We start from the raw sequence: 13,555 nt of genomic DNA, 5'->3' as shown, positions 1-13,555 counted from the left end.
TCACGTGCCTTTCTGCGGAACCCCCCCCTGGCGCCCCCTTTTTCTCAGCGTGTTTGGGGGACTCAAAACTATCTTTGCGCGGTTCAAACTAAAAGGAAGGATTTTTCATCACACTTGTCTGCTATCTCAGACAATTCAACCCTCTCAACACGCCCTTGGAGACAGCCATCGACGTCATTTTGATCCGCTCATGTTGGAGTTCCCGAGTGATCATCCAGCCCAGGCACATTTTCCGATGTGATGCTATCGATCTTATTATACGGCGCCTTTATTGTCCAGATGAGATCGAATCTTGGATTGTTCACATCTGTCAGTGAAAAGAAGAAAACCTGAAAAGTCCCTTTTCCGAAAAGGGGGATTGTTGGGGAAACTTACCTGTCGCCCGGATACTCCGGCGCATCCTCCACGCCGATGGCCTTTGCAATCTTCTCCAACGTTTGGTGTTCCCAGCAGATCAGGACATTCCCTTTGCCGACATAGTCGCCCTCGCCCTTGATGTACTTGTGGACCGCGTCCGCGACCTTGTCGACGTGGTCACGCTCAATGTGAGAATTGAAGGGGACGTTGTATTGCTTCAGAGACTCTGCCAAGGGTTGGACAGTCAAAAACGGACGGGTTTCTTTGCCATCTGTGTCGTGGAATTTCAAGAGTTAATCTCTTCCCGCCATCCTCAAGTGTCTCACCCCCTTGACCTGCGATGGGAGAAGGTGCTCCGCCAGGGGGTCAATGCCTGGTCTATGAGGTACTACGTACCTGTCTTGGGTTTCTGCGCGATGATATAGCCGATATCATACGGGCTGTCGTGGCCGAAGACTTGAACGAGCCCTTGGGCGCGGGAGATTCCTTGCGCCGAAAGACCGGGGCTGTCCTCTCCATCGGCCTCCTTGGGAGGCTTCTCGCCGTGCCGGATCAGGTAGAGGATCGGGGTATCGTGAGCGTGAGGCTGGCAAACACGGGAGTGAGCATGAGAGGTTGTGCACTGACACAGCGACGACGGGCTGGGGGTTTGTCACCATTTCGTGAAATATGACGGCGGGCTTTTAGATTTTGGTATAATGCTACTGTCGTGAAGTTAGAACTTCCGTGGTCCTTTCTTGGGGAAGGTGAGCACGCGACAGCACAATTTATACTATATAGCTGTTCCAACAACAAGGACAGTCTGATCCCCGTGGATAGCATCAGCATCAGCATTACTATTTGGCTGCAGGCGGTCACACGCTGCACGCGTGGCTGTGGCCTGGCCTTGCTGGGTGGCTGGCTGGCGCAATACGAGGGCTGATGTCCGAAGCTGACATGTTCCAGGGCCATGCAGTATCACCCCCCTCCCTCCCTGCTAGAAACCACGCCATTCTTTTGCATGCCGTGTAACAGGTGTCGCGTGCCTCACGCCGTGCCTCACATCCGCGTTCGAACATGATTGGACCACTACAAAACTGTCATAGGTGGGAAATGTGTCGCGTGCCCCCCTTTTCAAATGCCCACCATTTTCGCATGCCGGGGGTCCAGATCAGACTCAGCCGCACGCGCCGCTTCGGATATGGAAAACGCCCCCCTAGGTCCAAAAGCTCAGCTGGGCCTACATACCTCTCGTACAGAGATTTCAACGGTTTCCTGTTTTGGAGGTCTGGAGCCCCTGGAGGCCTTCAAGTGGTATCTACTATCATTTTCAAGAGTGATTTTGGATAACGGCTAGATCCCTTTTCCACCGTGACAAATACATAACGCAGTACGGGCGGGTAGATAGTATAATCTCGTGCAAACCCGGTCTATCAGTACGGTTTTATGCGAATGAATGCGTAAATACTCGTTCAAAGCGAGCGAGCGCTGTTGAAAGCTGATGAGGAGCATTATCACTCAAGGGCTTGAAAAATATCATAACATCGGAGTCCGACTCGGGAACTCTGGGAGAAATGTAATAGAGTATTTTCACCTTCGTCTGATCGACTCGTGATCAGTGAGGGTCTATACTCACAAGAGAAAACAGTGAGGTTACATGAGAACGGTTTAATCAGCACAAGCTGCCCCTAACAAGCTTTCTTTAATTCCCATTCCTCGATCTCAACCGCAATCCCCTATCTCCATCCCTCACTAATTTCACCGTTATCCCTTTAGCAACCTTCTTCATTTCGCTGATACGCTCCCCCTCCCCTCCCCCTCGCATACTATGTTCAACAAATGGCCCCCTGAAAATCACCGGCAAAAGGGCCGTCTTCCAGATCCCGATATTTCGCCGCTTTGTCGTATACATGGTGGCCGCCAACGAGACCATGGCCATCAAAACCACCGCCGCTGGCAAAGAGATCCACCACCACCGAGTCTGAACGAAATTCTCCGCCGTCAGCGCAAACCCCGTCACCTCGACGTTGCCGTACCGCTGGAACAGATCGGTCGTGGCGGCGGCAATGTTCTCCAGCAACGCTTCGAGACCTCGAGGGGTGGAATCGATGATCTGCATCTCGGTCGATGAATAGCCTGTTCCGTCAAACTCGGTCTCCGTATAGCACTTGGTCACGACCGTTCTATTTGTGGAGTTGTCTTGGTCGACGGTGCAGATGATATGTCCCACATAATACTTATTTCCAACCGTGACGTCGAGCATCGTTTGGATAATGCCCGTTAGCTGCTCGCCGTTCTCTCCCGCACCGTCGGGACTGTTGGGCGCGAAATTGATGCCGTCGCTGAGGAAGTAGGTCGTATCGTTGACCACGGCGGACCAAGTGGCGTAGCCGAGGCCCGAGTTGGTCTGAACTTCACCATACGTGGTCGACAAGATCGAGGATGTGACTGTCGTTCCGTTCACTTTGGTCTAACTTCTTACTTAGCACACAAGGACAAAACTTCGGTTCTTCTAAGCTTTGTGGGTTACTCACTTGGTATTCGTTTACACAGAGGGTCAATGCACATTCAGAGGCCGATTTCAACTCGACTTTTGTGCCGTCTGTGCTCCACTGCATGGTGACGCTGCCGAGGGCCAGCAGAGGGTCTTTGATGCCGGCGTAGGTGCCGCTCAGCCAGGTGCTGGGTCCGAGTTCGAACAAGTCCAGCTCCGACACGTCGGGAATGTTGAGCGGCCAAATCAAGCCGGTGGTATAGTTCATGTCCAACTCGACTGTGTTCGGGATCGCTGCCGTGCCGTTTTCATCGTAAATGGAGGGGTTGTCGACCTCGACTTGGAAGATGCCCTGGCCTGGCACGCCATTTGGGAAGTAAATCGATTGGTTGCGGAGCACGACAATCGGATAATTGCCTTCATCCGCCAAAGTGTAGGCAGAAATGTACGGCACGTACGTTTCAATCAGACGAGTGGCGTTCATTGGTACTTGGGACCCCAGCTGGGTGGTCATGGTGACATGATCTGTCATATTGACACATTTGCTACAGAAGGCAAGGGAGTGGTAGACGGGCCATTCACAGCTTCCATGTGGGCATGAGGGAACCGAACGCGGGCTCGACTGGCCATCGTATATCCCGCTTTGGACTGCGGACCAGAAGGGTAGATCGAGAAAATTGATCGCCGAGGTGGATTCTGAAAACGCAAAGTGGTGAGCTCGTGGTGGTTTCTGATACACGGCCGCGGTTCTTGCAATCCCACGAGGGAGACTCACGATTTACCATGGTTCGAACCCGAGCGAGATTCGACTCTTGTGAGGTTTGTCGCAGAGGGTAAGTGATCAGTTGTTGAACGAAAGGATCAAAGCCGATGGAGAGCACCACGGCCGCTGCTGATAAGCAGACGAGGAAGCTGCAGCAATATGAATGAGCTTGAGTAACACGACGGTCTGATAGAGTACTCACCCCCCACGCCTAGTAGCGAGCATTTGTAGGGCACCCATGGGGCCACGGCTTGCCGCATCAAGTGTTTGTATATCTCTGAGCTTGTGACCGTTCAGGAACCATAACCATTTCCCTTGGCCGATGACCGAAGCCAGTGGGAGAACCAAGCATGCTTTTGCGATGGTAGCGAGAAAAGACACGATCGCATTGAGCTGATGCCGATGAATGAGCACTCGACAGAGTGGAACGTGTGCGTTGGGAAGAGCCTACCGTAATGCCATGAGGCAGGCGAGGCACAGGCTGGCCATCGTAAGCCGCAAGTACAGCACAGATGGCGCCGAGGGCGATGATGCCGAGGATCAGGCTCGCAACTTCGTCCCACCAGTAATCATTTCTCCATCGTGACCATTTGCCGCTCTGGTCGACAACTGTTGCCTCATTTGAATCGACAAATTCTGGGGTGTTTGACTTGTAGTGTTCCGTTGAAGGAGTGGTAGAGAGGCTGTCGACCTGGTCCAGGTGAGGTACCTTGGAGTAGTCATTTCTTGTGCCCATAATCGCAGAGGCTCAGGGAAAGATGCCCTGCGCAGCCCGTTGGAGGCATAAGAACGGAAGAAGGGCAACAATGAAGGAGACAAGCTTTCTGCGCGAGGCACAAGCATCTCTCTAATATGCTGGGCAACATGAGTGTGAGCCAAGGTCTGTCGAGTTCCAGCCTCAAGCCTTCCAAAGTTTATTCGCCGCGGTCTTGTAGACTACCGAGTCGTGTCTCGTCGCCAGCTCAGTCCCGGGAGAATTAGCTTGCATTCCTCGTATTGAGCATCCAACAAGCTACCGACGAATGCCGCCAAAGCCTTGGCCCATTGTGCTGTCTGGATTTGGGGCCGGTGAACTCGAATAATGTGTGACCTGTGACCGACATTGTTTGCTAACGAGAGCAGGCACCTTAAGCTTTTCACAAGCTTCAACGGCTTAGCCTGACGATCTTATTATGTCGCCAGAAATTGGCAGCTCTGTGGATTGACGCTCGTATTTCGACCCCGCTTTGCAAGGACTCGGAGCGCAAGAGGCTCATCTCGGAGGATCCTAGTAAGCGAGAGGTATTAAAGGAAATTTATTGACTGATATGGACATGGACATTAGCCCACCAATTTTGGTTAGTATAGCTAGCGCCCAACAGGAGCCTTCAGGGGTTCCAGACCGCCAGTGCTCTGTGCCTCATCAAGTACAGGCTACGAGTAGATACCTAATCTGCTGTTCCAGGAGTTGGAGCGGCCCATCTTTGGAGCCTCCCCGCCTTCTGCCTTCCCATCTTCCCGGAGTCCCGCCTGCTCAGTTTCGGTTCCTTCACTGGCACTGCTTCTTAGTTTTGCACTTATTATGAAAGGGCGGCTCTGTCAGAAATGCAGGCCCCAAAACCCAACAGGACTGTCGCCGATGCGAGGAGGTCCTGACGCCTGCCAGGCTAACCTCTCCTAAAAGCTTGTGTCTATTCTGGAAGATCTCTTCACCATGTCAATGGCTCGAATTTGCACATGGCCTTGACCGCCAGAGCGGAACGCTCCATATTTTCACGTGGCGGGGTAGTTAACCCAGAGATATGTAGACGCAGGACTGGCTATGCGGATAGACCGCAAGCAGTAGTACTGCCGGGGTAGGACCGTGTAACAGAGGGCCGAGCCATGTACTTTATCTTCCGTACTCCATCATGACCTTCGCGAAATTTCGACTTTCTGGTGAGGTTCTTATACACATCGACTGCTGAGCAGGACAATAGTGCTAGGGACGCGGAACAGGGGATAAGGATGAGGCTGAAGGCGAAGGCGGGGCTGCTATCAGTTGGGGCATCGACAGAGACTGCGGTGTTTCATATGCGGGGTTTAGGGAGACAATAATTTTCAAGGTGTTTAGTTCCTCGTATACCGGTTGACCGGGTAATTTCCGTCGTTCAACAGTGCCTACCTAGGTAATGTGGAATGATGAGATAAGTGTCTTGACTGGGAATAGGATCATTGATCCAAAAAGTAGGCATTGTCTCAAAGAATAGGCAGTGCACGCCCTGCTTGCAAGGCTGAGGCTCCCGTCACTTTTACTTTCACGACCAGCGAGGGGTGTTGATCTTGAGACTCCGTGAGACCTTTTTCCAAGTGTTCAGGGTTTTGAAACACTATCACATGCAATAATCGCCAAATGAGCCTCCTCAGCCCGGCTCACTGGGCGTCCGTAAAGCTGCCGCACATCCGTGTTCATGGGTTGTTCGCCAAACAACGTCAGCCACATGCAGATTGCCCAAATAACCGGTGAGACATCTCCAAGAATCCCATTGGGAGATATCGATCCCGAGTTGGGCCAAAGTGCAGGTCGCTCGTGTCTTGGAGCTTTGGTATCATGATTCATGATCACAAGGTCATCTGGCAGACTGTGCATCCTGTCCCCCTGTTCGGGTCCCTTGGTCTTGACGCGCAAATTCACGAGGCTGGTTTTCCCCAAGTCCAAAAGTCTGCCTGGGGAGCTGCCTGGGCTGTTAGCCAACTTTCCTGTATCATTTGCTATTGTGGTCAGGCACAGCCTTCTTTTTTGCTATAAAGGGGCACCGCCTGATATTTCTATGGCAACCACTGAGCAGCTCGAAGCCTCGAAGTCCGTGTCACTTCGCACATGCAACTGAGCCTGCTGGGGTCAGTTGGGGTCAGTGCCCAAGAGGTGTGCTGCTAGTGGATACGATTGAACCGGATCAGACCATGCGAGTAAGCCTGCATACCTAAGGAATGCGTTCATCGTAAAGCACCAAATCTTGTCACTAGACCGAGTGACACAACCAATGGATGAAAGCTGTCTTGGTCGAGAACTTCTGTTGAGCCAGCCACGCACGCTAGTCTTTGCACCGATTCAGCCTGAGGAGAGGCAATGTCATTGATAACGAGAGCTTCAGAGACTACTCCGTCTCTCGAGTTGACTTACACTGCATGTAACTAGCAGAGGACGATGAAGGGTCAGAACAGTTTGTGAGTGGTATGCTTCCCTTCGCGCCCTGCATATTGCCTACTCGTAGGCAGGAAGTTGGCGCTTCTAGAGTTCTGTTCATTGATCGAAAGGTTCTCTATTGATCAGGTCTCAATATGCATGAGCTAATATTGAGCGGCGCCAGATGCGACTCTCAGCCTCATTTTCTGGTATTAAAATACCCTGGGCATAGAAACTCCAAGTGTGCGACTCAACAGATCGCAGGCACTATGGGCCTGAAACGAACACGCCGCTTCATTGTCGTCGAGGCTTTGGAGATCAATTACGTCCGTTGCGCTGTTGTGCCTCTGCCACACCACACACCTCAAAAGCCTCTTTCTTTCTCGAGGCTCTTCGGGAGGCGATCCTCTGTAGTGGAAATGGTGGGTGCTGTGCATGGAAGTCATCCGGATACCTGCAGATAGCTGATCTCCAACTAGCCAAGAGACAGCACGGTCATCCAGATCATGGCAAACAAGATGAGAAATGGTCGAAATACAAGATACAGAGATATTGTGATGCGTGAGGATTCGAATCTAGTGGACCGACACTTGGTTTCGAAGGAGATCGCAAGGAAGTTGCTAGAGGACGGCGAGCCGGAAAGTATCGAACCGGAAAGCGTGTCTTTGAGCGATGGCAAGACGTACCAGTGCGTGGCCAAATTTGAAGCTCGATGGTGGGACAAAGAGAACGCAATCACAGCTGGGGTGACTCTATACGTTACTGAGGGCATCAAAGACGTAGTGTTCTTCCCCAAAAACCAGAGGCTTCGGACCAGCGGCAGCACTCTAGCGCCAATTGAGAGTAGGCCCAGGACATCGGGTACGGCTCTTCCCTCCCAGCCTACGCCTCTTTGAACTCACCTTCCAGTACAGAAGAGAAGAGAGAAGATGCCAAACGTGATGAGGAAGCCAAGAGGACAACCCAGGTCACAGTCTCAGAGAATCGAGCAAAAAAGAAGGAGGCTTTGAAAAAAGCTGCCAATGAGACACGAGGGGCCTCGATTGCGGGATAACGAACTCACAACTCACGACTGGCCACTAACAATCATCTTGCTCAGGGAACTGAAATCCATTTCCTAGTCTGGAAGATGTCTTATATGGATCTGTATTCGAAGTGTTGTATGTGCGACTAGTGTGCTTCTGTGGGGTGCATGGTTCACTGGACAGTGGGTCTGTGGCAGATCAGTCGCGAAAGCCCACAGACACAGACAGAATATTAACCACATGTGCTTCCGTGCGATGTGTTCGTCTCTTTCTCAGCCACTTGTTTCAATTAAACGTCTGCTCACCTATGCTGCTAACGCTCCCAACGAAAACCACTTGGACCGCCGCAAGAGCCAGAGCCGCGGCGAAGACGTCTTGTCGACGAGCTTGGACCACAAACGTCATCACGATAGAGAAGGTGACAGTGAAGCAGGTTGTCAGGATGAGCCGTATGAGCATCCTATGAGCGTAGAACAGAGCGAAGATGCAGCCCGACGGTAACAACGACGAAAGCAGAACACAAAGAAAATTGCCCAGAAAGACGAATGTACCGTATTTGTAGTGCCAGAGATCTCCAAAATCATCACCGTCAATTTTCTTGTGATATCGATGCCCAATATGTCGGTGGTATGTGGGAAGGATCTTGTCGAGAAGCCATTGCGCCAGCAGGTCGTCCTGCGGCTTGATAGCAAGCAAATCTTCGAAGTTCTTTTCATCCCAGGCTGTCGCCTCGATTCCAGCTCTGGCGAGGAAATGATTTCCTCCTTCCACACTGCTCAGCCAATTTTTGAGTGATCTGAAGTTGTGACGGCTAGGCCTGCTGAGTTTGAACACTTGATTGACCTGAAGGGTAAATGAATCTTGCCACCGTAGTCACTCATCTATCCGGTCCGGTCTTGTGAAGATTCGAGATGGGACTGCTTACAGTATTTTTCCAGCTTAGATTGTGCCACTTGCAAATTCAGCCTTCGCTGATCAGCCCCATTCTCTGACGTGGCTGTATTAGCCTTTTTCCAGGACGAGAGAAGCTCGTGTTTTGTCGGATCTTCCCGCTCGATTTCTTTAATCACGTCCAAATCATCCTCAACCTCAAGAAGCTCTGCTTGCATGCGGAGAAGAACTTTGGCAACTAAGGATCTAAATTGCCGAAACGCCATCAGTTCAGGAAAAGTGCCCATAAGGGTAGAGAGCTCATCGTATCCGGTTGGCATTTCGCAAGAGCTGGTGATGCCGTGTGCTAGGAAAGCACGTGGAAGCTGGCCTTCTTTTGTAGATGATAACAATTTCGGCTTCGAGGTGGCTCGATAAGTTGTCTTGAATATGAAATCACTTCTCTCCAGAAGGCAAGCGGAGTATCCACACGCTTTGTCGTAAACAGCTCCACTCGTCGGAGCCGTATCCCTGACTCAGTGGATGTGGTGGCACAGTTCTCGGGTTCGAAACACCGCGGTGTCACCGCCGGTAAGGCAGACTAGCCTCTGCACTAAAGTACACCATTCCTTAGCAGTGGCACATGTATGCCCGGTCAAGAAGGAGGGTGTAAGCAGCTAAGAACGAGGCACTGGGGATTCTAATGGCACTGCCTTCAAGGGATCTGGCTGGATGACGGAAAGTGGTCACTGCTGTACACCATCGAACAGCATATGTGAGAGGAACATGACATGCCGCCCAACTTCAACCATAGTCGCCTCGCCGGTGGGGACATGGTTCGGTCCGCGACCCAGACGAGAGAAATGACGGCCATTGACCATCAACCTTCTGACGAAAGTCCGCACCCGCCGCCACCCTTAGTGGCTACCTGCCCAACAACTGCCTGGAGGGAAGCCTTGCAACTGGTAACATTATGTACACATCGCTCCAAGTCGTATGAATCGTACCTAGATCATCCCGCTAAAGGGAAAAGTCGAGTTGGCGTGTCGGGAGTGTGGCTATGCAATATGAACGCTGGGTTTTGTGGTTTGTCGAGCAGAATCTCAAAATATTGCTTTAAGAGTGCCGAATCACTGAAAACCAAATTCTATGTGTTGATGTTTCCTTGTTGAGGTCTCCAGTGATGGATGATTGACTTTACTGTATGACAAGCCACCATCAGATCTCACAGATGATGGCTAGTGTTACCAACGAAGATCGCGCCACAGAGGGTGCACCGGCGGCCAACATTGCACAAGAAGAGGGCCGCGACAGGATTGTAAAAAGAACCGATGTGAGTGGCCGTCTTGCGTCTTTGGAGGGATTCCCTGGCTTGGACGACACTGACTGGCCGAAAGCTTTCCCCCAGACATTCCGACGGTCAGAGCAGTTCCAGTACTAATTCGACAACAACCGATGAAGGGGACCCTCCTGGCCCCGAGCGGCACAGATCCGTCCTTGCACGGCTGAAGAACTTTCGGAACAAGAGCAAAGACAAAATTTTGAACTATTTCCGCACAATAGAGACAACGGCTTATTACGTCGAATACTTCAATCCCGACAAAAGAGACCGCAAGGCATTGAAGACGATCCTGTCGAAACTCAGTCCTGCTCCCCAGGCACTCCAGGATATGAATCCACGCGCTGGAGTTCAAATCGAGCTGCACATACCAGCGAACAACACCTGCCAAAGGGGAACCCAAGGATTTATGGGACTGGTCGATACTGGTGCCCGAGGCGTCTCTCTGGTAAGAGCGTCGGTGGTCGAAGCAGTAGACCAAAGATACATACCCATTGAGAACCTTCCCTCAAGGCAGCAGGAATACGCTAGCAGCCTTAGGGGTCTCGGTGACTCTAGACGAGTTGAAGTTCTTGGTAGCACCGTGTTACCACTTCTTGACCCTGACGCCCCCGGATTTATATTTCACTCCAAATTTTTCGTCGTCCCAGACACAGCGTTGGACCAAGCCGATTTCCTGCTGGGCACGGATTTTACAGCGTCCGTGGTCACCAATTTCTCCGTGGCCAACAAGATTAAGCAACGGCACAGGGCTATTTTGTCCCTGTTCAGCCGCACAATCCCGTGATGGAATCGCCGTCAGACTGATTCGCAACGGCATTTCCAGAATGGAATAAAGGGAATCGAGCAGATCTGCAGGGAGGGGCGAAGGCACTTGGCGTCCATCAAAACGGGTATCACGAAGTGAAAGAGAGGGACTCTGGCCGCTTACCTGCGGTGACAAAACAAAGATCTACTACAGGTGCAAGGTACATGGAAAGGAATATTGCATTTTTTGGGAAAGGCCGGCCTTTCCGCACCTCTGTCTGTGTGCGGGGCACAGCAGCTGCCACGCTGAGGGCGCAACCACCACCCACACCAAGGTCAGTCGCCATTACAATATCGACCACGAGCGAGGGTCGGCTACGTGGTGTCCTGAGCGGCTCTCAATTGCCACCGATTGCAAGACCAGGTGCAGGCGCCTCAGCCAGACCACGAGATCTCATTCCCAGGGAGAAAACAGAATCTCACACCAAGCTTTCGGAGGCCCACACAAGCAGAATGCTTAAACATGCCACAGAGACCCGCCCTTCACCCTCAAGCTTCTAGGCTGGAGCCGTCCACACCATCTCACGCCCTAACCGCACTCCCACGAAACCCACGAGTCCACTGCCGAATGTCACCTTGCCCCATGGAGGCTGTCAGCCCGGAAGGATCGTCAAGATAGCTTGCCCTCCAATGGCAGGAGTGGATGCTTATCTACAGAGTTTTCCACAGGGCGAATCGAAGAGGTTCTCGAAGTGATATACCGAGGGATTAGCAAGTTTGGGCAGGTGGATGCGGCCACAAACACCCCTCCTCACGTCTGGAAAGCCCTGAACGTGGCATGGGCCGCCGCATGCGATGCTTCTTCATGACAAGATAAATACTACTGCAGCGCGCCACAGCCATGGGCCTCTCTCTCACCCCCGCAACCCCAATCTCACGCGACACCTCCCGCCGTGGTCTTCCTCTTCTTTCCCTCGTCGCCCTCTCCCAAGAGACCATACGAGCCCCCGTGCGAAATGGCTATCGATGAAGAGAAAGCGTTCCCGCCCACAACGGCCACGATGACCAGCAAGGCCTTTGACGGCGAAAAGGGCTTCGACACCACATCCACGCCGGCGTCAGAGGAGTCGCCTCGGCTCTACAACAACACTCCCGTCCATGACGGCAATGGCGTCCTCTCTAAGCTGCGCCGATTCGAAGCTCGTCTAGACGAGAAACTGGGCGTCGAGAGCGAGGCCATCGACCGCAAGCGGGCTGAGGACAAGAAACCCGTGCCCTGGCATGAGCAGCTCACCATGGCTCTTCTGTGGGCCAGTGGGACCATGAACACCTCGTGCTTCGCCACCGGGTTCTTGGGCTGGGAGTTCGGACTGAGTCTCAAGCAGTCCATCCCCATCTACATCTTTGCCTCTATCCTAGGAGGGGCCGTGACGGGCTACTGCGCGACATTCGGCGCCGCCACGGGCTTACGACAGATCTCGGTCTCGCGATACAGCTTCGGATGGTACCCCAACAAGCTCATCGCCGCCCTGAACACCGTCCAACAGATCGGCTGGGCCGCCGTGTCGTGCATCACGGGTGGATTGGCCCTGAACGCCGTGGCCGACGGGCATGTCTCCCTCGCCGTGGGAATCGTGATTCTGGCCATTGTGGCGCTTGCCATCTCCTTTGTCGGCCTCAACGCCATTCTGGTCTACGAGCGATACGCCTGGCTCATCTTCTTCGTCATCTTCATGATCATCTTCGGCGAGACGGGCCAGTACGCTGACAATACCACCCCGTCGTCTCTGCACGGCGCCACCCTCTCGGGCACTGCCCTCTCGCTGGTTGCCATCGTCTACGGCTCCTCGGCCTCGTGGTGCACCATGGCGTCCGACTACTACGTCCACTACCCGGCCACGGTGTCGCGGGTCAAGGTGTTTCTGATGACGACTTTCGGCATCAGCATCCCCACATCAATCGGCATGGTCGCGGGCGCCGTGGTGGCTTCGGCGCTCAACAACAAACCCACCTGGCAGGACGCGTATGAGAATCAAGGCCTGGGCTTCTTGATCCAGGACATGTTGCACCCCCGCGGCTTTGCAAAGTTCTTGTTGGTCCTGCTGGTGCTGTCTGGCATCAACACCAACGTCATCTCCATCTACTCGGCCGCCATCTCGTGCCAGCAGTTCGCCCGCCCCTTTGCCCGCATCCCCCGCTTCATCTGGACGTTTTTGTGCTTCGCCGCGATCCTGGGACTTGCGCTCGGCGGCCGCGAGAAGCTCAACACTTACCTGGTCGACTTCCTTTCCTTGTTGGGATACTGGTGCACCTCGTACTTCGTGATTCTCTTCTCCGAGCACGTCTTCTTCCGCCGTCGCAATTTCGCAAACTACGACCTCGACGCCTGGAACGACCCCTCCCGCCTCCCGCATGGCATTGCGGCTTCTGCCGCCTTTGGGTTGGGAGTTGTCGCCTGGTGCATGGGAATGGTTGAGACATGGTATACGGGCCCTCTAGGCAAATTGATCGGTGACTATGGTGGTGATGTGGCTAATGAATTCGCCTTTGTGGTTACGGCCGTGGTGTATACCCCCGCGAGGTATTTGGAGTTGAAGTACTTTGGACGATAGACAAGCGTACCTAGGCAATTTCCTTCAATTAATTAGACAGAGCATTGAACGTGTAAGATTGTGTTCTTGCGTTCAGAGAGCAAACAATTATGTGATTACCAACAACAGTCATGTTCCTACCGTTTGTTCCCAATAGTTTAGTCTCAGAACTCGTTGTTTCAAATAATGCATACATTTGGCCCAAGTGCGAATCGGCCTCGTGTAACGCCCGTCTATCACGTTCG

General features: G+C 52.9%; 6 protein-coding genes across 6 annotated transcripts; 3 read left to right on the top strand and 3 right to left on the bottom strand.

Moving 5' to 3' along the window:
* Window positions 1-188: 188 nt before the first annotated feature.
* Z520_02277 (uncharacterized protein) lies at window positions 189-1,016 on the bottom strand (the record flags this gene model as incomplete). Its single annotated transcript, XM_016772791.1, has 4 exons — window positions 189-291; window positions 376-628; window positions 754-943; window positions 981-1,016. The coding sequence occupies 4 exons, from the start codon at window positions 1,014-1,016 to the stop codon at window positions 189-191; spliced, it is 582 nt and encodes a 193-aa protein (XP_016636261.1).
* Window positions 1,017-2,038: 1,022 nt separating this feature from the next.
* On the bottom strand, window positions 2,039-4,329 carry Z520_02276 (uncharacterized protein; the record flags this gene model as incomplete). The annotated part of the gene is made up of 6 exons (XM_016772790.1): window positions 2,039-2,806; window positions 2,886-3,044; window positions 3,285-3,560; window positions 3,613-3,742; window positions 3,796-3,986; window positions 4,045-4,329. The coding sequence occupies 6 exons, from the start codon at window positions 4,327-4,329 to the stop codon at window positions 2,039-2,041; spliced, it is 1,809 nt and encodes a 602-aa protein (XP_016636260.1).
* A 2,678-nt stretch (window positions 4,330-7,007) lies between these two features.
* Window positions 7,008-7,792, top strand: Z520_02275 (uncharacterized protein; the record flags this gene model as incomplete). Its single annotated transcript, XM_016772789.1, has 3 exons — window positions 7,008-7,160; window positions 7,218-7,599; window positions 7,653-7,792. 3 exons carry the CDS (start codon window positions 7,008-7,010, stop codon window positions 7,790-7,792), a joined length of 675 nt encoding a protein of 224 aa, XP_016636259.1.
* Window positions 7,793-8,048: 256 nt separating this feature from the next.
* On the bottom strand, window positions 8,049-8,974 carry Z520_02274 (uncharacterized protein; the record flags this gene model as incomplete). Its single annotated transcript, XM_016772788.1, has 2 exons — window positions 8,049-8,623; window positions 8,689-8,974. 2 exons carry the CDS (start codon window positions 8,972-8,974, stop codon window positions 8,049-8,051), a joined length of 861 nt encoding a protein of 286 aa, XP_016636258.1.
* An 893-nt stretch (window positions 8,975-9,867) lies between these two features.
* Window positions 9,868-10,759, top strand: Z520_02273 (uncharacterized protein; the record flags this gene model as incomplete). The annotated part of the gene is made up of 2 exons (XM_016772787.1): window positions 9,868-9,966; window positions 10,031-10,759. The coding sequence occupies 2 exons, from the start codon at window positions 9,868-9,870 to the stop codon at window positions 10,757-10,759; spliced, it is 828 nt and encodes a 275-aa protein (XP_016636257.1).
* Window positions 10,760-11,735: 976 nt separating this feature from the next.
* Window positions 11,736-13,331, top strand: Z520_02272 (uncharacterized protein; the record flags this gene model as incomplete). Its single annotated transcript, XM_016772786.1, has 1 exon — window positions 11,736-13,331. One exon carries the CDS (start codon window positions 11,736-11,738, stop codon window positions 13,329-13,331), a length of 1,596 nt encoding a protein of 531 aa, XP_016636256.1.
* Between the last annotated feature and the right edge of the window lie 224 nt (window positions 13,332-13,555).

This window comes from Fonsecaea multimorphosa, assembly GCF_000836435.1.
Source record: "Fonsecaea multimorphosa CBS 102226 unplaced genomic scaffold supercont1.3, whole genome shotgun sequence".
Classification (NCBI taxonomy): Eukaryota; Fungi; Ascomycota; class Eurotiomycetes; order Chaetothyriales; family Herpotrichiellaceae; genus Fonsecaea; species Fonsecaea multimorphosa.
This window is presented reverse-complemented; position numbering and strand designations above follow the sequence as displayed.